This window comes from Puntigrus tetrazona, chromosome 4 (assembly GCF_018831695.1).
Source record: "Puntigrus tetrazona isolate hp1 chromosome 4, ASM1883169v1, whole genome shotgun sequence".
NCBI lineage: Eukaryota > Metazoa > Chordata > Actinopteri > Cypriniformes > Cyprinidae > Puntigrus > Puntigrus tetrazona.
The window spans coordinates 4,730,976-4,758,740 of NC_056702.1; the positions used below are offsets into that span (position 1 = coordinate 4,730,976).

The 27,765-nt window shown below is 38.0% G+C and overlaps 1 protein-coding gene across 4 annotated transcripts; it reads right to left on the reverse strand.

Moving 5' to 3' along the window:
- Positions 1 to 248: 248 nt before the first annotated feature.
- Positions 249 to 26,852, reverse strand: LOC122343492 (coiled-coil domain-containing protein 136). Of its 4 annotated transcripts, XM_043237993.1 has the most exons (11): positions 26,699 to 26,789; positions 26,527 to 26,630; positions 26,202 to 26,442; positions 14,371 to 14,694; positions 14,066 to 14,140; positions 12,051 to 12,362; positions 9,057 to 9,174; positions 7,911 to 8,184; positions 7,415 to 7,549; positions 4,821 to 4,935; positions 249 to 3,267 (listed from the first exon to the last, which is right to left on the reverse strand). In XM_043237993.1, exons 3-10 carry the CDS (start codon positions 26,254 to 26,256, stop codon positions 4,831 to 4,833), a joined length of 1,398 nt encoding a protein of 465 aa, XP_043093928.1. In that variant the 5' UTR covers positions 26,257 to 26,442; positions 26,527 to 26,630; positions 26,699 to 26,789; the 3' UTR covers positions 249 to 3,267; positions 4,821 to 4,830. The 4 variants fall into 4 exon arrangements, 3 of the variants coding, with proteins under 3 accessions (XP_043093928.1, XP_043093927.1, XP_043093929.1); XR_006250792.1 differs by lacking the exon at positions 26,527 to 26,630 and having other exon boundaries at positions 4,821 to 4,886; positions 26,699 to 26,852; XM_043237992.1 differs by lacking the exon at positions 26,527 to 26,630 and having other exon boundaries at positions 26,699 to 26,852.
- Between the last annotated feature and the right edge of the window lie 913 nt (positions 26,853 to 27,765).

Here is a 27,765-nt window from a genome sequence, read left to right on the forward strand (position 1 = left end):
TACAATTACACAACCACATACAGACACACAGCGGCATCGCCACAACGCCACACACCAACATCTCCAGACATCTGCCACCCTCCGGCATCCAGTAAAACGCCATTTACAAATGCATTTCTAAAGAATGTCTTAGTCTGTACAATTTGCAATTCTCTCAAGAACCAAAAGACCTTAACTACAAGATAAACGGAACGAAACTCGAGTGGAATTTTACATAATGGACTTAAAGGAACGGTTCGTCTAAAAGAGTTTATCGGGATAAATTTGATACTATTACTTTTACTAAGTCCTTTTTACTTCACAAGACCATAATCGATCAATTACAGTTATCCTTTAGGATTATTGTCATGTTTTTATCAGTCGTATGGACTCCAAATTTGACTGCACCCATTCACTGGAGATTATCGATTCTATATCTTGGATGGTTTGAGCCCTGATGGGGAGGGGGGGCTATTCCTTTAAATAAGAGACAACATGAGACATTCGAAATTCATTGATAAAGTAAATTATTTTGAGCAATAGTTCACAATAAGGTCCATATGGAGAAAGCCTGGGCTACTTTCCAGAAGTAGCTAATTACTCTGATTGCATATTACCCTGGACAATTTAAAATCATAACGGTGTCATTCACAGCAAAAAAACGAACAGATAAAACAAATTAAAAGAGAACCTATATGACAGCGGTCTTCAACGCAAAACAAAAACGAAACGTTTAAAAACTTGGTAAATTTGGATTTGGACAAAACATGCAAACCTTAACGGCACACGAAATTGTCACAGGAGCTAAAATCTACCACTGGTTTCTATCACTCAGCATGCAGAATATACTTCCACAGACATGCAAATACACAGTCTGTACATATTACATCATTTACAAGAGCTGAGTGTGGGGGTAAAAGAAACTCGCTCCTTCCGATGTCGAAGTTTTCATCAAAGTTAGAAACCTTCCGATGCAGTGCAGGACAAATAGCATATTTATTTCAAAGACGAATCACTGTGTAGCATGCACCGTCTCATAGAAAGTCAGCTGACCACTGAAACATTGAACATTCAGTTGTGCTACCACTGAGTTCTGAGTCTATCAACGGGGTCGCAGAAAACGGCACTGGAAGGACCTTGGGATGCTGCAGATACTCCCAAAAGACTAATGCCGGGTCTTAAAACCACACTACAAAGATCACTGCCACAGCGCTAGTCAGTCGTCTACAAGCACGTATGTCTACTACGATTTAGTCACTTTGATAAGAAGTATACTTAGTGCAGCTCGTTGAAAATGACACCAAAAGACATCAGGTGAAGACAATTTGTGTGTATACCAGAAACGGTTATATAGCTATAGATACTGTACGTTCAAAGTCATAGATTCTGTTCATAACAATAGTACCTCAAGGCTTAATGCATTCATTTTTCTGGAATCATTCAATTATGAGTTTAGTGACACTATTATTAATCTTCATACTGGAAGGTACGTCTGTAATAATCCATACGAAGACCTTAAAATTGTGATCTCTGATGTAAAAAGCTACATATAAGTATATATTTCTCAGTTTTAAACGTATTTAGTGAAATATACATAATTTAAGACTTAAGATTTATTATAATTATAACTTTTTTGGTGAAAGGCAGTATGGAAGTTTCTGCTTCTAGCACTATTATTAGCTAGATAATCAATTTGTGCTATTTATGCTACAGATTTGAATTGCATTGCAAGAAACATCTTTGTTATGTTTTTCTGTAAGGGTTTATGACAGCAGTTCTCAACTGTGGCAACCAAATACACCACTACACCAAAAATCGTTTTATTTATTTTAAAAAATCTCAAACATTAATATTAGCGTGAAGTGCATAGGTCCAATGATATGCATGATATGATTTGGGAAGATTTACTGACTACAAAAGGTTTTTAGGTCTTAATGTGCATTTTTCATTTTGCTACAGTATTTCAACTTCATTATTAGGATTGTTTTTCCTGAAATAAATAACCTGCGATTTATTTTTGGGTCCCGGCACCAGTTGAGAACCACCAGATCATGACATTTTGTTATTTCTGTAAAAATGTTACTTCCTCGCAGAGTGGAGATTGTATAGATATGTAAGTCATCTGTGTTTTTTCATTGCAAACATGCAAAAAAAATAAAATAAATAAAAATGCAAATAATCATCAATGCATCATGGAATTACAGTAGATCTGTGCTTGTTCAATACACTTGTTTCAGAGTTCTTTTAGTGTTCTTTTAGCTTATACATTGTTCAATCCTTGTATAAAAATATCTATCACTCTTTAGCATCATTTATCAATCTACACACACAAAATCAGTCTACAAATTTCATGTCTTGGAATAAACAATTCAGATACAAAAATATCTGTAGTAAGCACGGTTACCTGCTGGAATAACCTTAAACCACCTGGAATATTCAAACTCCAAAATGAATGTAAAAATGACAAACGGTATGCATCACGCAAGTATTCTCCTTTGCTAGCATATAGAGAAGTACTGTACAGTTAACTACAGAGTTTTTGAGTTAGAAACCAAAGAGAACATGCTGTGGTCGAAAGTGAAAGAAGTTCTCTCTTACTGAACCTAAACACAAACGATTTCTGATAGTATCGAGACTACTTGATCATTCAAAAATGGGAAGATCCAGGAAGATTAAATAAGCAGTGCATGCTCCTACCTAATCGAAAAGCAACGAAGCACAAAGCAATATGCTGCATCCAAAGCATTGTTGATGAAGAACGGTGTCCTCTTCGGTCCCCAAGAGGTCTGGAATCTGTTTTATAGAGGTAAAATGTGTAACGCTCTATCGTAAAGTGATAAGGCAAATAGTTTTGGGAAAGAGAAAACTACTGATGGAATGGAAAGCGGGGAGTCAAAGCAATCAGAAGCTCTCAAAGCCGTCCTCCATTCTGACCCTTTAAAAACCCACGGCATGGCGTCGGTGTTTGTAGCACTGCTGGTCGAAACGGATATGATTGTCTACAAAAGCAGAGCAAAGAGAGACGGCAAACAACCAGCGTCACAATGTACACCAAAAAGCGGCGAGTTTGGAAGCCATGTGTTATTGTGATCCCGTATGTCCCAGGCGAGTGATGGTTTCAGGTCCGTTGGTGGTTGAGTGTGCTCGGGGTGAGAGAAGTGCGTACCATGGGCAGAGAGGGATGATGTCCAGCGCTCAGGCCAGAGCTCTGGTGAAGCTGGGAATGAGAAGGACTGCTGCTGCTGCAACTGCAACAACCATCACCAGGTTCCAGTCTCCCTCACTCTCCTGAGGTCAACGAGAGGAAGAGAATGACATCAGAGGGCAAAGGTCAAAAGAAATAAACTATTTGTATAATTTTATCTTATTTATTCTTTGTTCATTTTATTATAGAACTTTGATATTAGCTGTTGAACAGTTTTTGGCCTTATACATTAACATTTTAATATTTTGATATATGTGCAAAAACTGATTTTTTAATTTTCAACAATCACGTTTTTTATTATGCGTGTGTGTGTGTGTGTATTATCATTAAACTTTATATACATACATCTAAATTATGTTATTAAAACATTCTAAATTGTATACATTCATTACATTAGACATATTTGTATGTAATATTAAAATTTTAGGCTGATAATATTTTGTGTACTTCTGATTTTTTTGAAAGTAAACTTTTACATATTTCAATTTAAATGACAACTATAAACTATAAATGATACAATTATATAATTATAACTATAAAATATACAACTATATACTACTATATAATTCCAGCTTTGATTAACTTTAAAATCAAGGTCGTTTTTTCTAACAAAGAGGCTTTGAAGTTCATAAGATGGATCTTGGCGTTCACCACACTGAAACAGGTAACCACCTACAAATTTCCACGAAAATGAAACACAAACCAGAGTTTCACAATTTTTCTCTGGCTAGAAGACAGAGCTGAATTGGTTTTAATGAACCTCCTGAGGACTTGTTGTTTATTTCCAGTCATCTTCTGCAATAGCGCTGGACTTGAGAGCTAAATATACTCATCCAGAAATGTGGAGAGATACAAAGCCAAAAGCAATGACCCAGTAAATACTCCAATCACTGTCACACACGTTCTCTTTTACGTACTCTATTACTCTCTCTCCATCTGGTGTGGTGAGATTGGCAGTGGAAACCACATGACAGTCCAGCAGAATCAAAGAACTGTGTAAGTGTGTGTGTGCGTGTGGCTCCGATCGGCCCCGCTGGGCAGCAGAACTGTTGAAATCAGAGTTGTGTCATGCATTTGGCTGGGATAATAACGTTCGGTAATCTCAGAGGACGTCTGCATACGACTTGATTTTTGATGGTGCCAAACTCCCTGAATGAAGAACATAAGAAATGTCTATGATGCAGAAATTCTTCTGTCCGAGCTACAAAAGCACAATCTAATTTGGCAATGTTCTAATCCCCTTTGGGAACGGGATGTTTTTTTATGCTTTTTCTGTATACGGCATTATGTTTACTCAAAGAATTGACCCATTTTTAACTAACTTTATTCTGAACGAGGGTTTCTGATTTGTTTAGGGAAGATTTAAACCACTAAAAAGACACAAATAAAGGCAACTATATGGTTTTTCAGAGTAGTTAAGTGGAAAACTATGTTTGTGAAACAATGTGCACATCCATAACAGGCCCTCGTAAGGAATCAGGCACTGTGTCCAATGGGCAAACGGGTTTGTTTAGCGTGACAGTTCATTATGGCTTATAAAAAGTGACATTTTGACCAGGATAAAAAGTTTCACATTACAGGAGGGACAAAAAGGCTAATCTCTGGACTCTTAGAGAAAGAAAAGGCAAAGCCATACCTTTCCCCCTTTAGGACAAGAGCTCCTTCCAGCAGCACCATATCAGGCCCATTATTACAACCATTCCTATGAAGGGTATGGAGAGAATAGGGCACTCAGACGAAGGAGTGGAGCTCTGAGGAAAAACACAGGGGGTGCAGGGATGGAGAGAGGAAGAGGAGGAAGAGATGGTGAGAGAAACAAAAGAAAAAAATGACAGACACTCAAAATAAGGTCATGATTACACATGGGAGGTTTGTGCACATGTGGAAACACGGGTAAATAAAACATGGAAAATAATAAAATAGTAATAGAGAGAAAGAATGAAGAGTGCAAGGATGAAAGGGAGAGAACACAACCAGATAGACAGATAGATAGATAGATAGATAGATAGATAGATAGATAGATAGATAGATAGATAGATAGATAGATAGATAGATAGATAGATAGATAGATAGATAGATAGATAGATAGATAGATAGATAGACGATAGATAGATAGATAGATAGATAGATAGATAGATAGATAGATAGATAGATAGATAGATAGATAGATAGATAGATAGATAGATAGATAGATAGATAGATAGATAGATAGATAGATATGCCAGCAGTTTATCAGGAATCATCAAATTTGTTTGGAATTTGATATAGTTTGGTGTGCGTTGAGCGTATGGGTGTTTATGGTATGTTTATGTAGGTGTTTGGTGGTTAGAAAGCAACAGAACGAAGCGATGAAAGACCACGGGGGAGCAGGGAGACAGGAAAATACACCTAGATTAGATACACAGCAAAGATGGTTAAACACAAAATGGAAACCTTGTGCTCGTTTTGACTCGCCGGCTGATAAACACAGAGCCCAGGTCGCCATCTTGGCATTTAAAGATCCTTGCCCACACTGCAGAGCCAGCCCACCGCATTAAACCAATGTACCGGGTTAAATCTGTCGACAGCATCTGGGACATGTTGTGGAATGCCACAGAAAATCACGTGAACTCAACTTTTATTTTGTATAAATAAACAAACCACACATGTTGAGAGAACATTGTGTCTTTGTCTCATATCCTTGCACTCACATCTATCAAGTGTTTTTACAAAGTGAAGGACAAGTCAGAAATCAAGCACAACCGTGGTAAATGAAAACTGGAAAAAGAAAAACGTCAGGAATATATACTTGAAGTCATTTAGAAGTAATGAACTATCCTTCCCATAAATAATCATGAATGATAATCAAATCGTTAGAATATGTAACACATTTTTAAAAATGAATTTATTATAGTGCTGGCCAATAATTAATCGGGATTAATTGCTTCCAAAATAAGTTTCTGTGTACATAATATATGTAATATATGTGTGTGTGCTGTGTATATTTATTATAATTAAAATTATGTATTTATAATATAATACATGTACATGTGTATATGTAAAGAAACATATGTTATGTTTGTATATTAAACATATTTATATATTATATAAATTATATGAATATAAATAAAAACATTTAAATATTTTCAAATTATATGCTGTATGTGTGCCTTTATATAAAATGTACATACACAAATATCATGCATTCAATTGTACTGTATTTCTATATTTTTACCCAAACATATACAAAACTAAGTATGAAAAAAACCTAAATATACACTAAAAATATTTATTGCAAAAATATTAAAAGATATATAATATATGCAAATATTTAAGTAGAGTGTAGGGAGAGTGACTCCTTCACATTATTCACAATGCTTTATGGGAACAACACTTTAGTGTTATCCTCTAATGTTTCCTGTGATATTCTCTAACATATTACAGATTCTGTCGATAGAGCTCTAGTTGTATTTAACCCAGAACATTCCTTTAAGGAATCATGGGAATTGTAGGCGGCAGAACAGTGTGAGTGAGGGGTTAACCACACAATCAAAGTACAGCTATGAAGGACAGATGATTGACATGGGACACGGTACTCAGACTGGACAGACTCTTTGATAGGAAAAAAAACCTTAATTATTATTTCTGTGGCTTGGAAAAACTCATTCTAAGAGCTTGTTGTTAGACAGTACAGGGGTTAGAAAGACCTCTATGTCAGTGCACATTGTACACACAAAAAAAGCTTGATATGCTACGGTGGATCAAGAAAACTTGCTAGACACATTAGCTGCTAAAGGTTTGACAAACACAAGATGCGAAAACACACACACGCAGCCCAGAACCAATGTGTGTGACAGGGCAAAAAGCAACATACACACTCGACCGAAAATGGCGGAGTGGTTTAGTTAGACAGGATGCGCTTTGAAAGACAGGTACTGCTGTTGGACAGATGGTCGCTTCAGCGGTGGTTGACCCCACATGCAAAACGTTAGTCATGTACAGAGCATTTTCAAACGCTGACAAACATGGAGGTCGATGGAGTCATGGTGTCATTCTGTTGATAATATTTCGCCCTGCTTGCCGTGTGAGTAATGTCTGTTTGTTTTCAGCATGTGTACAGTACAGTGATTTATTGAAGGTCGGATTTTTACCCCAAGGGAGTTCACACGTTCACCGTCTGAAGTTCTAGATTGATGGCTCTTGGGGATTTGGAAGAAAGCAATGCGTCATGATTGATATCTGACCCCTCACCTGAGCCTTCCGCCCCGCCAGCCGATCAAGCTCCGCCCTGCAGTGCTGAAGCTCCGCCTCTAGCTCCGCCCTCTCCCTCTGGCTGCTCTCATACAGCCCCTGCAGTTCCAGAAGCTCTCCTTTTAGTCCCTCACACTAAAAGAAAGGAGACATAACAAATGATAGAGGACAAGTGATTAGATTCACAAAGTCACAGGGAGAAACAATTGACTAAAACTACTCGATTAATCATTACATTATTCAGTAAAGGACAGAGGAATTGAATTTCTTTGTTGCCACAATGTCAGGGCTTTTTCCCTCAACAACTACAGGCAAAATAACTAGATATACTGCTAGCATCAAGTATTTGGCTCACATTTTTTTTGTCAATACTGTGATCGTTTTTAAAATATGAAACTTTTTGTAATTATCAGACATCACACAAATACGTGTGAGCCTTTCCAAATCATGTCCAATCAATTTTATTTACCACAGGTGGACTCTAGACATGACGTACCTCTCTCTGGACCTGTGATGCTTTCTCCTCGGCCTGTTTCAGCTGGTCTCTGAGGGAGAACACCTCCTGAAACCCTCCACTCAAGCCCGCCGGGGTGACGGGTTTGCCCTCAAACGAGATGTTCTTTTGGGTATAAGCGTCTGCCCATTTTCCACCTTCAACTTCCAACGTGCTGATGAAACCCTCAGCTGTCACCTCCTTCTCTGCATCTTTCTCTGTGTCATTTTCCCCATCATTCTGTTCTACTTTCAGCACCAGGCATGAATCAGCTGAGCTGTCAGGACAGAGGCAGGAAATGTACAGTACATTTATTATAGAGAGATGTACATGTTGTGGAGCTTTTTTTGTCTGTTACTAATGTACTTGAACTTATGAACTTTTGCATCTTTGCAAATTAGCTTCAAGTTATGACTTTGATAGTGTGTGTGTGTGTGTGTGTGTGTGACAGCCGCACTGCAGTACTCAACGCTGACTCATTCTCATAATCATTTATTCAAAATCTCAAAAACTCTTCTTCATTCACTCTCTTAGCTTCTCACAGTACTTAGGAAGACTTTACAGTAAACACATAAATGTCAAAGAAAAATACATAAAATAAAATAAATCACTTTAGTTTCTAAAATTCAGATTTAAAAATGGTCTTTTCAGACCTGTTTTGAAATCAGAAATGTGTGTTTGGGCAGATTTACAGCTTAATTCAGACAATTTATGGAGAGATGTATTAGAATATCAAACTGTGCCTGTGAAAATTATATATTAATCAACTTCAGCACATTTTCAACATTTTAAGCTGTCTTAAAAAAAAATTTCTGTTATTTTGTTGAGCTGAAGTTTAAAAAATATAAAGGTATATTAACGAAAGCATTCATTTTGAATAGAGATTTCATTAGAATCAAAAAACCTTGATGTCCTAAAATAGCCGTAAGGCAACTGTGGCTCATCTCGCTACCAAAATATTTGGATAAGATGAAATACACAGTCATTAATGTTTCATGTAGCTGCTAAATAGTTTTAGCGAGAGTGTCCATTGAGACAGATTATGCCTCATGCCTCAGCGGTCACACTGGTCTTATTAACAGGGTTTGCGGTGCTCAGTGGCTCAGTTGTCTTGTTTGTGCGTGATTGACAGGCCGTGTGGCCAATCACCTGGCTCGCTGCTGCTCCAGCATCTCCACTTTCTCAGAAAGCTGCTTGTTGTCGTTCTTTAGAGTCTGACACACGTCCTTCAAGGAGCGACACTCCTCAATCAGCTGGTCCACGTCACCTGTCCAAACACAAAACAAGAACAGATGTCAGACAAAGAAAATTAAACTCAGAATAGCGTATTAGCAATGTATTATTAGCATATTAACTATGTCTGCTATTCTAAAGCAGCGTATGTTCTAAATGGAATGCTAACATATTATTTGTACACATTGTTCACATTAGTTCAAGCAAGAAATACCTGTATGATTATCTAACCAAATCAAATTAACCGAATTCCAAATATATTATAAAAACACGGTATTATGATATGATGTCGCAAATGTAATCACATTTTCTGGACAAAAATTCTAGCTTAACTTGAATTATAATACACTGTCATTCAAAAGTTTAGGTTCAGTGAGATTCAAGGCTGAAAAAAAAACGAAATTGTGAAATATTCTCGCAATTCAAAATAATTGTTTTTGTTTTAAGATTTTACGTTTTATTCTTATTTGCTGCTCGAGAAACATTTATCATTGCTTAATATTTCTGTGGAAAAATTATATATTTATTTCCAGGATGCTTTGTCTTGGAGACAGTTTAAAAGAATGATGCTTATTTAAAATAGTCTCCTGTAAAATTATATTTGTCTTTACAGTACTTTTGATCAATTTTATGCACCATTGCTGGATTTATTTACATACACACACACACACACACACACACACACATAACAATAACCACTTCAAAATCATATACCAAATTTTTGTCATGACCTTTATTGAATATCTACTTGAGTAAGTGATTATGTATATTCACTTTTTTTTATTAGATTTTTTACAAATATGTCTAAATTCTTTTATATGTCTAAATTCGCTAGTATATATATCAAAAAATTATAGCACGGATATTAGTATGCCACTTGGAACATAAAAGCCAAATTGCACTGAAGCAGATACGGAGAAACAATACAGAGGCTACACATCCATTGCAGAAAAATATTGAACATTTGTCCGTGAAGCCGTAAATACACACCAAAACCCTGCAACTGGTCTCCATGGAAACAATCCGTTCTGCTCTCTTCCTGCTGCAGCAGTCTGATCTGTCAATCACGAGTCATGTTTGCCTTGCGCGTCCCCCACGGTGCGACGCTTGACCCCCGATAGCGCAGGCTCTAATCTAGAAGGAATCTCGCTTGCAAACAACTTTGCACTCCGTCTCTGCCAGGCCTGAATGTGTACGTGGCGTAAATAACCGTCGGTCGCATCTGACCCCAGATCAGAGCTAACATGCATGCACCAATCAGAGGCTGTGGTGTGTTCGTGTTCGACACCGCGTAGGGATCAGCGCATCTGACCCTACCAGCAGTAGTCGCTGGTATGTTGTTTTTATTGCGGATCTTAATATAGTAAAGTTCTACCGGCATCGAGGGAGCAGAAAGCAGCCCCGGCGCCTTTAGAGGCAGAGAAAGACATCAACACCAGACAAATGGGGCTCCGCAGAGGTCCTGCACTCTGTCAGAATGTCAAACAGACACTCAGACACCGAAAGAACCTGTAATACACTCGCATTTGTCAGTGACAATGCATTCTGGGTAACATCAGAGTACTGTGTCGTATCAGGCAACGGGGAAGAAAAGTTGATAAAATGTCTGTATCGCTCTGCAGGGTTTATTTGCTATCAGCATCTGTCAGTACTGTTGGAATGAGGTTATGTGATATAAAGAAAAGTCTTGCTGGAGAAATCTCAGCTGGCGTAAGTACAGAAACACGGACGAGGTCTGGAAAAATGCACTCCACTGAGAATGTAACTTTACAGTGTGTGAAATAGATGGATTATACCCTAAAATTATAGATAAAGCAGAGCCACAAAAATGCATACATTTGATTTTCTATCAAACCATAAATTGTTTATGTATTTAACTAATAAGTATAGAAACCTTTTTTATTTTATAATATGTTGTAATGATATTAGCATAGTAGCCTCACATAGAAATAGAAACATTTTCATTAAGGTATTGGTTTTTTTCAAGCACAATAATTATTTTATATGTATTTGTATATTATGGATATTTATAATTAGCTTTTTATTTTTATTTTTTTAATATAAGCTTTGTGTTTTTATCATTTTTATTAGTCTCTGTTGCATAAATATTTATATTTTGCTCAGATTTATTTTATGTTAGAGTATTGAGTTATTCTCATTTTCATTTATTTATATTTTATATATATATATATATATATATATATTTATTTATTTATTTATTCATAATTTTTTTTACAATTACAGAAACCAGTTTGTAATAGTTTCACTTTACTTAACAATAATAACTCTGAATAAGAGATTTTTCTTCAATGGTGAATGTTGTCAAATTTGTGATTTCAGGTTTTCCTATAATTTAAGACATTTGTAGCCCACACACAAACGTGTAACATTTGTCTTTCGGTTAATTAATGACTTGTTTATGTGATTCTTAAATATAGAAATCTAAAATAGACATTTGCATTCACACTATTTTACTCCTCTTAGCTTCTGCGTTTGAGCACATCCAAACAAACATATGGGACCAGATCGTGCCAAATCGCACACAGCCAACAGATCTCACACACACACACACACACACACCCTCATGAAAAATGGGCCCTTCCTGCCAACTGCAGAGAGTTGTTTTGGAGAGGTGTGAGTATGTGGCGTATCATTTCCCCTTTGCACCATCTTACTGCTCATTAGAGGTCATTTTCTCTCATTTTACCACGGCACATTATGCTCGTGTCCCTAAGTAACAGGAGGACATCCTTTACCAACCAGTCTCACTAGAGAGATCAAGCCAGACAACAAGGCCTGTGTGGTCCACCAGCCAGACCACCACCAAACCAGCATAAACTAGCTTATATAAACTGCTCTTTTCATCTGGGATATCTCTGTTGGGAACCTGTAGTGTGGTGGGAACCAGACCTTCTCCTCCAGCATTCTCCTGCTCTTCCCTGCACTGGTTCTTCATGCTGATCTCGGCCCGCAGCGTGGTGAGCTCCAGCTCGTACTCCTGCGTGGTGCCGCGCAGACGCTCCAGTTCGGCGCGCAGGCGGCACAGTTCCTCCTGCAGCAGGGCGATATCATTCTCCCGCTCGGCCGCGGCCTCCTCCGCCGCCTGCTGCAGCTCCTGCACCTCCTCCTGCGCCGCCCGCAGCTCCTCCTGCGCCTCCCACAGCTCGCTGGCCTTCTCCTCCTCAAGACTGTCCAGCTCCTCCTGCACCGAACGCAGCTGAGCTGTGGGACAACATGTTCAAATAAAAATAATAGTAGTAATAAAAAGGACTGCAGCACAGTAATGGCATAACATGCTAAAACAGTGATAAGCATAAAATAATACATCATAGCACTCTTAGGTAATACTATGTTATTAAAAGTGCCTAAAGAGTTGTAAAATGTAAAATAAGACCAAACAGTAAAGGATTAATAATAAATTGATTCGGGAAGGCCAGGTTTATTTTTTTTGTGTGTGTATTAATGAATATCTAGAAAACTTATTTTAGTGGATACTATGTACATCATACACAGTATATACTGTGCAGAAACTGTAGGAGTAGTATGCTATCTTAAATTATGTATGTAAGTAGGTGCATATACATGTAAAACCTCAAGAGCTGACAACTAACCAATAAAATCCATGTAACAATTATATTTGTGCAGTATGAGGACATCAAGATCAATTGAGGTCTATAATCAGCCACTTCACTGAAAACCAAGGACATTTGAAGTGAAAAATACAGGCCTTTGGTTCACGTCTCATTATAGCATTCGCTCAGCACGTCCAGCTGTCAAGTAGCATAAAAAAAGTCAAACCCTCTCAAACTAACCACACAAAGTGTGAATTTTAGTCTGCAGGGGCTTCTGGAAAACTATAATCAGCCTCCTTCTTGCAAGGCAAGAAAACGGATGATAAAAAACCCCCTTCGGCACAGGCTGTGATTAAACCGAAGAGCCGTTTCTTCGGCGTGTGAATCTGATTCTGGCAGTGGTTTGTTGTGTTATTCATATCTGTGATTCCATTACTCATGATGGTACCTCGGCACAGCCTGTGCACTTCTACAAACGCTGGTTTACTTTGCCTCCTCACAGTTCATTTAATTTAATTACAGCGCAGCCGCTGAGAGAGTGAAAGTGAGTCACTGGGGAAGTGAACAACAATTCCATCATCTCTGCTTTTCCCATTTCTCACACGGGCCCTCTCTACTCGCACCCAAGTAGCTCTTGACCAAACTTCAGGGTTGAAGGACTCCATCCCAGTGCAATCACAGATAACTTTGAGTTTGAATGCAAGAAGACCTTGCAGGAGCGTTTGAACATGACGTGCAGAGAGTAATGCGATTAGTTAACATTATCGATTTTAATGTATTCATAAAGATAATGAAGCTGCATCGGAGCAAGGGTACATCGGCAGCGTTCAAAACATGGCCTGAGCTCACTGCATTCTGCATAGTATATAGCGCATACCGGAAAAAAAGTATGTTGGAACAGAAAGCTATATGAAAATCAAGCACTTTGCATTGCATTGTGGCAGAAAGGACCCAGCACATTGTATTATAATGTATATTGCACATTGTGGAAAATGCTATTTGGGCAGTAGTATAATAACATATTGAGTAGGACTATGAGTAGTGTAATATTTCCAAACATAGTAAATGTTTCTATTTTTAATGCTGCAAAATGACATGAATATGCAAATAGTCTCTTGAAATCATCTGTGGTCTGTGTTGAAATCATAAAACAGCTTGATATATCAAGAATGTTTATTCATTAGTGTTGGACACAGCTGTTATTCGCTATGTAAGAGGATATTTCTGCTGCTTGATGACTGAGTGTAATCATTTATATCTGTCTTATTTAAAGTGTAAAAATTCATTTTAGTTATTTTATTGACTGCAGTATTGAGTCGTAATGCGTTCACATCTGCCTGTGTTTCCGATTACCTTGAAGTCTCTGGATCTGTCTCGTAAAGCTCTCGGCCTGGTGGGCGCTCGCCAGACGCTCTTCTTCCAAAAGACCTACAAAGCGAAACAATGACATGAAACGGCGGCTGAAAGGACGTTAGAAATGAGTAATTAGTAACTTATCGCAGGCATCCGACGACATTAACAAGCCAGGAATGTTTGTGAGGGCACGACTGGAGGAACAGGTGGTTCGGTGGTCAGCGACATAACAGCTGAGCATGCTCAGAGGGAACTCCTCGGCGATGATGTCACACCCCAAAAACAGACCCCATTAGCATACGCACCCTGAAGCTCGTTGTAGCTCTCCTCGTGTCGTTGTGACACCTCTCTGGTCTCCTCCAGCTCCAGGAGCAGCTGCACCACCTGAGACCTCAGCACCTCCAGCTCATCTTCATCATCCACTTCTCTCTGCTCCTCTCTGTCTCCTTCCTTCTCCTCCACTGCCGTCTCCTCCTTCTTCTCCCTCTCATCCTCCTGCCCCTTCTCTCCGTTTCCAGCCTCCACCTCCTCCTGGTCTCTCTCTTCGTTGTCCTCCAGTGAGCCTCGCTCTTTGGCCGTCATTTCGCTGCCTATTCCCGGCCGCTCCACTTTCAAGTCACAAACATCATCTGAGAAGCACAAAAGAGATCTGTGAAGTAATCTGTCAATTATATGTAATACTTTTTTTTTCAGCTGTCAGAAATATATATATATATATATATATATATATATATATATATATATATATATATATATATAAAATAATTTCTTCTGACACACTAAAATAACGTTAACTCATTAATATTTGAGTTTACAGAGACACAACTGCAATGGAAGTCAATGGGGTAATTTTTTAAGGATTTAATATAACAATGTAATATAAAAACATTTATTATAATTATTTTGTATATTTGAGTTGTAAAGCTGTTTGGATCTTCATTTTTTAAAGCTGTTTTCTGGTTTTATGGTATATGAAGCTAAATTGTCAAGTAAAATATGTTAAGACGTTAATACTTCTTTACTATTATATTCACACGCACACAATGTTTGCCAGAAATAAAGTGAAATTAGTACTGAACCAACAGTGCTCCTTAAGTCGAATCTTGTGAGCAAAATGGCATTTAAAAGTTGTCTCGCTGTCATTTCCCCAATTTGTTTGGAAAGGAGATGTGCAGCTAAGCATGTCCTACACCCCCACCCCCAAACTCCACCTGTCGTCCCGAGTGAGAACCTACTAAATCCATCCAGTCCAACACCTTCATCTGAGGAACCTCTTCATCACCTGCTGCCACCAACAGACTCTCATCTCTCTCTGCCACCAACAGACATTCAGACCCCCGAGGCAATCAAAACACCCACCCAGGGCCACCAGTACCCCGGTGCTAGAGAAATGTGTGCTATTTTAAGGATTTAGGTCATGAATTACCCTTCTGCCTTCACCTGTTGTCTGTGCACAAACACAACACACACACACACACACACACACAGTCCAGACACGATATCTCAGCGAGCAGCAGCAGTGGTGCTTTCAAACTATAAGAGACACATAGAGTCCTCTAGTGGCAAGAGTGGGTATAGACATATATATGTATGTATGTGTGTGTGTGTGTGTGTGTGGTGTGTGTATATATACATATATTTACATATATGACCCTGGACCACAAAACCTTAAGTCACTGGGGTATATTTATAGCAATAACAAAAAATACATTGCGTCTAAATGATCAAATTTTCTTTTAGGCCAAACATGAAGACATTTAATAAATTTACTACTTTAAATATATCAAATATGTCTGTGTGTAAATAAAAAAAAAATTAAATCTCTCTCTCTCTCTCTGACAGCAATTTTATATATATATATATAAAATTGCATAAAATCTGAAAAACATTAAAATAACATACAAGACATTAAACAGATCACATTTGCCTTTTTTAACATATATCAAATGAAAGAAGCTGATTGAAAGAACATGTGAAGTGAGCAGCTGATCTCCTTCTGCTGTCATTCTCCTCTCTGGTCTGTGCTAATCACCCACTAAAGTAAGGAGCCAACTGGTTAAAAATAGTCCGTTTCAACACCCTCCTTCTATTCTATCCCTTTTTTCTTGCCATGAGAAGCATTGCAATATTCACATCACCTCTTTTTTATCCTTGTTTTCCAAATGATCCACCTGTTCTTTCCGGGTCCATCCCTTTTTCCAGCAGTCACCTGTTCTCTCTTCTTAAATTTACCACCATGTTCTTAACACCCTGATCATCAACCCTCCAGTCGGATGCATAACTCTAAGATTAACAGGTGCCGCTTGCTGTGGTTTCTCTCACTTGTCCTCCAAGCTCTGAACCCAGAGAACCAGGACATTCAGTCGGCCAGCCAATTACACACTTAATCTCACCTCCAATCTCATTCTCTAGATTTCTTTAAAGGGATAGTTCATCTAAAAATGAAAATTATAATCACCCTCAAGCTATTCTAGATGTATATGACTTTCTTTTTTCACATGAATACAATCAGAGATATATATTAAAAAATGTCCTGGATATTCCAAGCTTTATAATGGCATTGAATAGCTGTTGATTTTTTGAAGTCCAATAAACTGCATTCTTCCGTCATAAAAAAGTACTCCACATGGAGGGGTATTTTTGAATATTTTTCTTATTTTATGGATATTTTTCTTACACATATTGATGCATTTGTGTAAGAAAAGTATCCATATTTAACTGTTAATTTATCTAGCCGTCACACGCATATACAGAGCTGCATAGAACACTTTTAATGATGGATGGATGCACTTTATTGAAAAAAAAAATCAACACCCATTCACTTACAAAGCTTGGAAGAGCCAGGAAATCTGTTAATATTTTAACTCTGAAGAAAGTCACATACCCCTTTAATTCAAGAAGGATTGTGTGTGAGAGTAAAATTATATAAATATAAATTATTACTATTGCTTACTATTTTCCTACTAAGTATTTCTATTATATACTTTAAATTATTATATACCTGCATATAGGTAAATGATTCGATACAAAATCCACATGGCATTCTAAAGCATTACCAGAACCAGTGATATATGTCTATAATATCACAAGGTAAATCTAAATTGTTTAATGCTTGTGAGTGACGTGAGGTCCACGCATAAGACACAGAGACAGTCGGCCATGCCAGACCCGACTAGACGATTCACCTCTCTGATCCTCTTAGATCAGATGCCTGTGTGGGATTAACAGAATCTGTCGGTGCGGAAAATGAATTGTCTTGCCAGCAACTCCTCCCCCTCCATTCCTACGTCGTTCATTTTCCCATTCACTCCCTTTTTCTCTTTTCCCCTTGCTTGTTTTCTCTCACTTCCCTCTTTCTTCCCGAACGATGTATATTCCCTTGTAATGAGCCCTGTGCTCTATTATTGATCATGCTTTGCAGATTAAAGTCTTTCGAACATCTATTAAATAGTAATGAACCAGTAGGGAAACATACACACACACACGCATGCGGAAGCAGCAGCACTGGCAGGGTCTTGAGCTTTAAAGGATTATAGGCAGCTTTGATAGCACCCAATCAGCTTTATCCAGCGTATCTGAGCTATGAATTATTCTGTTGGGACAGAGAATTATTTTTACACGCAGACAGACATCTGGATCAATCACTGGATGCGCAACGCACATCGCAATCATGCAGCATCCCTCAGGACGACTAAGGAAAAGCAGTTACACAACAGCAGCCTCTGTGGTTTTCTGAATTAGCACACAGTTATGAGTGTCTATAAAGTCAGTCTATGATCTTTGATACAAAACGTATAGTTCTGCATACTTTTATATATAATGTGTTAAAATATTTAAAGGAAAAGTTCCCTCTATAAATTAAAATTTCGCTTAAAATTAAGAGTGTAGTGAATGGGTACCGTCAAAACAGCTGATATAAACATCCACAAGTAATCCACAACTCTAGTTAATCAATAAATGTAGTGAAAAGCTGAGTTTGGAAGAATTAAATCCAACAAAACTACTGTTTCGGACGGCACCCATTCACTGCAGAGGATCTACAGTGATGTAACGCTAAAATTCTCCAAATCTGTTCTGATGGGGAAATAAACTCATCTACATTTTGGATGGCTTGAGGGTAAGTACATTTTCAAGGACAATCTCATCTCATTGAGGTTGGAAACATGCAACTCCAGATACTTTAAAACACATGCGAATTAATTTTTTTCTTACGTAATAACGTCATGCATCATAAGTGCAATGGCTGACATAACAGGGGCCTCACTTCCTGTTGAACTCAGATTCTTGTGGATTTTCTCATGTAGGACGATTCCTCATAAAAACAGCCCAAGAATAGGCATCTTTGTTCAACAGACATAGTTCAAGAGAATGCGAGAGTCTGTTCCTTAATTTGTGCAATTCTGCCTGATTACAAATCCGTGATGGAATCTGCAGCTGCAAAAAATGACTGAGAAATGAATTATGTGGAATACAAACCCCACTCTGAAATCAAAACACTCATTTACAAAGCAACGGACACAATTCATTTGCAAAAATGAAAACTTTAGAGATAATAATTTCAGAAAATGTCCAGAGGCTCATATTTAATCCTAATATCACGAGTGGCATTAAATGTTGATGTGCAAAGAGCCCCATCACACAGACAAATATAGATCTCGCCTGGTTCTCAGAGTTCCCGTGAGCTCAGAAAATTAATATCATTCTGGTCACAAGTGTGGCTTTGGGATCGGCCAGCGGCGCTGGCAGGAATCCAGTGTAATTTCTCAACAAAACAAAAACAACATCAATCACACACTGACATATTCAGATGTGTTGCACCCTTTCTAGTTATGTTATAGCCTATGTCCTGACCTGTCAATCATAATCTCAGTCAGAGTGACATGAGCTCAGTGAGGCAGTAACTATTTTAAAAACATAAGGACAAGCTATTTCAGGGATTTTGGTCCACCACAATAGTGCAGGTAAAAAATAAAATGTAATAAAATTAAATAAAATTAAAATAAATAAATTAAATTAATTTTAAATTAAATTAAATTATTCAATCATTTCAAAATGAACTTAAATATTCTACACATTAGCAGTTATTATTTAAATGCATTTTTTTAAGTAAAAATCATAAAAGTAGTAAATACAACATTATAATATGATATGCATGTTATTATGGGAATTTCATTTAAAATGCAATACTCTCTTCTAGTTTTTGGCCCGAATGACCCCTAGTATACACTAACTTTATGTCCGTATTTGGATAAAATCCAGACTGTGACATCAGTTTCCTGTTTATAGCACTGTTCTCACTCCCAGTGCAAGCGGAGGGTAACATTACACTGACCTTAACCTTAACCTTAACACACACATACATCCTTCAACAAGCCTTTCAGCCTTAAAGTCGCAAGCTATTCATCAAATCCAAAAATAATATTTAAACACTTAATTTGATGCAGCCTGTCGCCACCGTATGAGCCGCACTGAAAATAAGAGCCTAAACATCATTAATAACCTGAGCACAGCGCTGGGAAGAAGAAAGATGATGGACACGGTCACAATAGCCTCCCGGGAAATCAAAGAGCAAACACCTTCAGCGCACGTACGTTCACAAAACACGAAAACTAACCTACAAAACCAGACTCTTGCACACACACTTAAGGCATTTTCTACTTAAGTTGCATTCCTCCTCATTATTAAAGCATGACTGCAATGCAGCGAGCTGTTTTTCCACAGTAAACTCCTGCCAAAAACAAGCACTAGAGCTGCAGTGTTGTGCAGAGGTTAGAGTGCTTTGAAATGCATCTTCAGTAATTGGTCAAAAGTCGCACTTGTCGATGTTAAACAGCTGCTCATAAAGTCAAGCGGGCTCCTTGAGCTTTAGCTGCAGGGTTCTCACTGATGGAAGTGATGCGGTCTGTGTTTGGTGTTGTGTAAGCCTGCAGTAAACCACAGGATAAGTACAGACTGCAAAGTCTTCGCGAACAGGACCCAGACTGTGCTGGCTAAACGGTGCCTGTCAGTTAATAAACTGGCAGCTCTGGTGAAAAAAAGATAGCTTTGGTAAGGGGTCCAAAACTGTCACCTACCGGGACCTTCAAGCGAATAAAAGAAATCCTAATAATAGGTGCTGGGGCTCCAATGGTTTTAAAGGGCTGATTTCCCGAAAAAAACGCACATTTCTTTCATGATTTTCGTACATTTATGTTGTTCCAAACCTGTATGACTTTCTTCCGTGGAACACAAAAGCATACGTTTTGCAGAATGTTCAAGCTGCTCTATCCATTTATTAATGTAAAGGTGACACACTTTTTTTTCCTTCATATATCCAACTTGCAATTGGATTGCAAAACGCACATTGAAAATTAAATAATATAAGATTGGAGAGGCTTGAAAGTTCTTAAATAATTGACAAAGTTCACTATTTCTGTGAAATGTTCTTGTAAAAAACAGCACTAACTAATCTTTCTTATAGCCTTGTAGTGACAGGAAAATGAGTCATTTCAGAGACGTAGAAGGTTTTGATTAAATATCATAAAAGGCTTTTTCCATTACAAAAATATAGGCACTGATGAATTATGCACAATAAGGACATTTATTAAGCGAGAAAACAGGGTCGGATTTGGTTTAATATTGCAGAAAGCAGAGGAGGGTGCTGAGTGACATTTTCTACACTGCAATCCTTGCAAAACATGCATTAAACAATGCTTGTGTAGCCCTAAAAGACTCGTACGTAAACATAAAAAAACACAATGTAAATCAGCATCCGCTCGTAAGAACAGACCTGTGTTTCAGGAATACTAATGAGGCTTAACAGGTGGGGGAGGATTATTCATTATCAAAACACCCCAATTATGTATCCATGCCTGCTCTCTTGTCCTCTATTGTGCAACTGTTAATTAGTTCTCATTAAGTGATGACAACCTAGACATCACCACAGAAGCAGAAAGCGTCACATCAGACTTTAATACAACCCTAACGAGTAAGTAAAAAAAGAAAGTGTGCTCTATGACTACAACAGTTGATCATTTTTTAAAATATAGTGTTTAAAGCTTTACAAAGTGGTTGCTGTCATGTATAGGTTTGTAACTCATGTGTATTAAAAATAGATATTCACAGAATAGTTTTACTGCAATTAAATAGCAGTGCTCTAGTATAACTAAATAAAATACCTCTTTAACAAACGATTTTGTATTTTATTTGGTTGTTTGTTCCTAGCCAGAAGCTCACTAGCCCTGAACAAAAGCGCATAAAAGATTTAGAAGAAACCACATATATCCTTTATCTCTGTTGGTCCTGTTAGCACGATATCCGAGCTTTTCGCCCGCTGTGTGGTAGAGCCGCCCAGCCCGAAACCCTTACAGACACACATCATTGACCGTTACACACACATGCAGACAAGTGTAAGACAACCCTTGCCTACAAAGAAGTCACACTGGCCGTGTCCTTCCACATCGGATTCATTTCTCTACAAACACAATAGAGAAACATCAAAATCAAATGCTTTTTCTTAAAGAACAAAAGAATAAATTAAAGTGTCATAACACCATGAAGCCTGTATAAAAGTTTTGGGTAGGAGACTGCATAAACGTGGTATAAAAGGGTGAGAGTTGTTTTAAAGTGAGATATCGGTGGGTCCCAGAAGCATTAGAGTGCTTTAAATGTGCGTGAGTGTGTGTGTGTGTGTGTGTGTGTGAGCGTGTCACATTTCTGGTGCAGTGAGGAGAGGCATGAATTATTCACGTTGACTCTATCCTGGCTTGGAAGGAGAAAAGGTAGAATGAGAGAAAGAGAAAGAGTAAGAGAAAGAGAAAGAGAAAGGAAGGAGTAGCAGAAGCGGCAGGAAATAGGGAGACGGAGAGGAGAAAACAAGACTGGAAGACTGGAAAACGAGACTGTTGGTTTCTCACTCTCACAGACGCAAAAGGAGGCATGACGTTTAAGTTCGCAGGAGTTCACATGCTCTCTCCTTGTTGCCATAGTTACAGCCCCCTGCCCAAGCCCCAATATTTCCAACTGGTATCTTTTTGCACGTAACATGCATAAAAAATACACACACAACTTCATCATCTGAGTTATGTAATGCAAAAACCAGACCAAATCTTTTTCAAAATGTACATTAGAAACAAGCATGAACAACTATAACATAGGTATACATAGGTACTAGCATTTTATGGTAGTGGTAATTGCAATGCATTAAAGGTGTATTTTGTTTTCTCCACAACAGAAGGCCTGCCTCTCCATTCATTCAATTGAACACAGGAAAAAAACGCAAATGATATCTGGTGCTTTTCTGCTAAAAGTTGCTTTTCTACAAAAAGAGCAGCAGGCAGCTAAAATGCGAGTCGCCTGGGGAGCATAAAACCTGTTCTGTCTGATTGGGGCCTAAGACTAGTCGTCTTATATTCTTAATTGTGCTCTTTACTGTTAAGTGTCCTCCATCTGGCAACCTATGTGAGTGAAGGAAAGACAGGAGAAATTAATCTCTCCAGTATTTTGAATTTAGACTGCAGTACCCATTTTAACCCCTAGCTATCAATATTACACACTGCACCTTTAGGCTTTAACGCAAGAGTGAAGCTTGAGTTGTATCTTTGACCGCTTAAAACAGCATAGTAGCTACACAGCAACTTCATAAACCACTCAGATCACCTTAACAACCACATAGCAATGCATCCCACAGAAATCCAGCATAACGCCAGTGAGCTTGCGTCAAAATATTGTGGGGGTAATAATATTTTCCCACCATCTATGCTATCTGGGTTACATTATCAGAAAAGTCATTTTCAGATGCGGAGAAACTTTTTAATTTAAAAAAGATTACGAAGAACAGCCTTTTTTCCTTTAGAACAATGATGAATTTGAGAAGCAAAATGGGTCACGATCGGATTTTAATGTTTTGAGAAAAAGCACACAAAGCGAAAAAATAGGAGGAAAGAAAAGTGAGTTGGTCTCTCAAACTCTCAAAGTTAGAGCTCTCGGTGGACTCCTTGAGAAAGTGTGTGGGCCCTCACACGCTCTCTCTCTCTCTCTCTCTCTCTCTCTGCTCTGCAACTTTTCTTGCTAACCGAGCATGATCTCACTTGAACTGCCCTTGAGATTCCTGCCGTCAGCTCTTCTGGAACGTTCTAAAGAGCCACTCCTCACATCCGAGATGGGGTCAGCGAGCGACAGAGGGAGGAAACCCGCAGGAAGGAGGAGAGGAAGATTTGGTGGCTGCAGTATGCCTTGTTTGTGTCATTCAAACCTCCACATCATATGAACAAGAACCGGGGATTCAAAACAAGTATTTGTGGCACGCTGTCAATAATCAAAGAAAATGACAGTTTGTTCAGTTTCAGATTGTAGAAACGAAACGTATATAGTAAAAGCACACTGGAGGAAAAAGTCTTTGATGCAAGGCATTTCTAAATGCTTTTAAGCCGCAAAGTTTCATTTTAAATACATATTCTATGCGGATGATGTGTAAAAAGGCCTTTTCTGCATTTTATGCGAAAGTAACAGGTTAAAGGTATAGTTCAGTTAAAAATGTTAATTTGCTTAAAATAGACTCTCAGGCCATGCAGGATGTAGGCGAGTTTGTATCTTCATCAGAAAGTTAGCATTACATCACTTGCTCATCACTGGATCCCCTGCAGTGAATGGGTGCCGTCAGAACAGCTGATTAATATTTTTTAGACAAGTTTTGAACTGTTTTTGCTTTAAAGTGTGCTTAATCTGGGCATATTTCTCTCCGGATTCCGACAAGATGTATTTTTACTACAGACTGCAGGACACTTGTATTTTAGCCAATAGCAGTTTGAAGTTCTAAATCTTAAAAATGGATTTGTTTCTAACAAACATCCATATTTTTGTTTCGCAAGCCATTAACCGATGGATTGGAGTGGTGTGGTTTATAACGATTTTTTTTTAATCAGCTGTTTGGACCCATTCGCTGCAGATGATCCATTGTCGAGCAAGTGATGTAATGCTCAATTTCCATAAACTGAGAAAACATTAAATAAACTTTGCACAAACAAGGTTAATAAGCATGACTAGCATGGTTCAGCTACACTTGTCTCATAGTGAGACGAATTGTACAATGCAGGTCTTGTTATGCTTTCACAATATGCGCATTGTATTTTAACATTTTTCTGTTGCAATGCACCATTGGCTTCCACTGTAAGTGCGGACTTTTTTGAAAACTGTTGAGAGTTGAAAACTGACTTCTCAGAGTATAGAAATTCCTAACAGTCTATTTCCTGGAGTCGATATCCAGTGAAGTTTTTTTTTTTTTTTAAGACAGCTCACATAAACAAAGACTCAAACAGGCATGAAACGAGAAAGCAAAAACTTTTGGGATTTGACTGGACCTAAACTTTGCAAATGCTATGGCACCGAGAATGTGGGCGGTGAGGGAAAGAATGTGTGTTTTCGTCATCCGGGGGTGGACAGGGAATGCAAGTGGCACTCTAATAATGTGGAACATGTGGGCGTCTGGTGGATGCAGGAGAGGTAGGCAGCACCATCACGGCTGGCTAAATCAGCAGAGCATTTAGAGGGAATTGTCATGGAAGCCCTGCAAACAAGGAGTGTGATATGGAAGTGCTGTGTTAAAATCATCCTCTTGCTCACCAAACGCCGTAGGAGCTCTGAAACCTCCTTCAATCCAGCTCTCATCTCAGGTCCACCTACAGAAGCACACGTCCCAATTTACTGCGGTAATACCGTATAAGATCAAGTTAAACAATCCTTGCGCGTCGCGTCACAGGAGGTTCTCTGGGAAAGGAGCACTGGCGATAGAGAAAGTGGGATTGAAGTTTTGAAGATCACATACGGCAGCGCTTTTGATCAGACGCGCAATTTGAAACAATCCCTCTAGTCCTCAGACAACAGCTATTTAAGACACAAAAGCCCTCCCGAAGAGAAACTCGCAGCATTACAGTGCGCCTAAAAATGCATGCGCCCAAACGCTCAAAATATAATAGTTTCGTAACAACACCCCAGCGAGCACGCAACATATCTGAAAGTCAGTATTTGGTTTCCCAGCGCCCCTCGCCGCACATCTTCAGAGCCTTGCCACCTACATGTAAATATACAGCAAGTGAAAACAAAACAGGCTTGATTTGCAAGAAGACACACACACGAGCAGATCACGATAGGCCAAATGTGCTCGGTCGAAAAGATTAGTAATGAGAAGAATGAGAATCAATGGTGTCAAATGTGTGTGTTTAGGTAAAAAGAAAATACATATATACATAATTATATGTACATATGGAGGGACAACTAATTTATTTGAAAGTTTACTACCCCAAAAAGTAGATAAAATGTTATTATTGTTTTGTTTGTTTGTTTGTTTGTATTTTGTAAGAATAATGATAGACACAGATCACAAATTCTTATTCCTATTATATTGCAATTCTATTTTCAAGTTAAAAATAAGAATAAAACACATGGATAGGTTAATAATAAGAATAAGAACAACAATAATCATTAAGGCATTCCAAATTATTACTATTGTTATTATTATTGCTGTTGTTGCTTTAATTCATGTTTTTAAAACCAGAAAGTCCAGAAAAACTAAAATAAATAAATGCCTATAATACCTAAAAACTGTCAAAAAAGATCAAAGAGTTATAAAGGTTGTATTTTTTACTCAATTGGAAAATTATTATTATTATTATTATTATTATTATTATTATTATTAATATAATAATAATAGTAATAGTAATAATATTAATAAAGTATTAAATGTTTTATTATGTTTATATTTCCAAAAACTAAACTAAAAATTGCCAATGACTTAAGAAAAAAACTAGATATTTAAATCTTAATATGTAACACAGTTATAGTAGCAGTTGCACTAAATTACTTGTAAACAGAAAACCACCATCACACTATAAGCATCATTTTCTGAGGTTTTGAGGTTTGTTGTTTAACTACACATATGTGTCACCAAGACACACACATAACCTTTCCTTTGACTGACACTGATACTGCTTTCTCTTTATTTAACATCAGACAAAAACAGCAAGACCATCTCATCCTTCCAAACAACCTTCTGCCCCATGACAGACCAGGTAACAATGCAGATGCAGACGGGGGGGAAGGAGCAATAATTATTTCCATGCACAAATGAACACCTGTAGATGGAACACACACACACACACACCTGCAGGATCTAAGACCTCCTCAATGACGGGCGGCAGACGCAATCCGCAGTCCATGGTTGTCGTGGCGACGGGCCTCAGGAAGTGGAGGGGTGGGGGCTGGAGGGGGTTAGATGTCCAAACGCACGCTCGCCAATGAAGCAGGCGCAGTGATAATGGTCAGAAAACAGGAGGGACGATCGCGCACAGCCCTGCGAGGAATGTCAGGCTCCACACACACTGTGCTGCGACGGTCGACACATCCTGCAACACACACACACACACACACACAGATCAGTTCAACATCCTTCCAAAAAAACTGCAGAAATCACAATCTAAACTGCTTACAGATGATTTATTGCTCTTCCTGAACAACTGTGCAGTTCTCTCCCTCTCTGCTCTGCTCTCTGTTTCTTATTGTCTCAAAGCTTGACAAAACAAAGCTTGAAATCCTGCACAGCATCAAGGGCATTTCAGCAACACGATCATTCAAACGCACGGAAAGCATTGCTCTGCTTACCTTTAATGAGATCTGTGTGTAGCTCAGGACACTGACAGCTTACGTTCTCGTTACTCGCTGTGCATTATGTGTCGTTTACTGCGCGCCCTCCTCCTCCTCCCTCCTTCCTTCCCCCTTGCTCTCACTCGCTCGCTCACTCGCTCAGGCTCTCTTGCTCCCCCTTTATCTTTTACCTCAGTTTGCTCTTCTCTCATCTGTTAACTGCGCGATCGCTTTGTGCGCTCCATTGTCTCACAGATTCAATTCGGCTGACTTTTGAGAACATCTTGATGCTTTTTGGACGGATGTGCATTTTGGGTCCATGATGACTGCAAAGTAACAAATGAAAAAGTCAAAAATTAAACAAATTAAAAGTTGGTATAAGACATTTATAGTAATCTATGTCATTCAATTTGACTCTTATTATTATATTATCATTTATCATTCATTTTATTTTATTTTTAATAATTATTGGAGTTCATTAATACTTGATTAGCACATGTAGAATATAATTAGTAAATTAGAGAAATTCCAACATTCCTCCAAGATTCCACACAAAAATATTGTTTATTAATTTATTCACAGAAAATGACAACCCAATATAAAAATATTTCATGTTTAAATATATATATATATATATATATATATATATATATATATATATATATATATATATATACACACACACACACACACACACACACACAGCAAAGCGTAACTATATTACTAATAAAATTTAGTGACTATATTACTAATAAAATAAAAGTGAAAAATTATATTAATAACGATTGTAAGTTTAAGTTGAAACATAAACACACAAATAAATACAAAATTAATAAAGATGTCAAAATATTACTGACTACAAAACTGAAAACTACAACAGTACGCAAGGTTAGGTCAGGTTATGTGGTCAAAAAGTGTGCCAGTTTCCATTTAATCACCATAAATAATATCATAAAATATCCTTGTATAGGACGTATAGCCATTCTAGTATGTAGTAGCTATTCTAAATAAACATATTAAGGCTAGAAGTGGCAGCAGGGATCGTTTATTTACGAACACACTAGCGATTCTCATCTCGGTCAGTT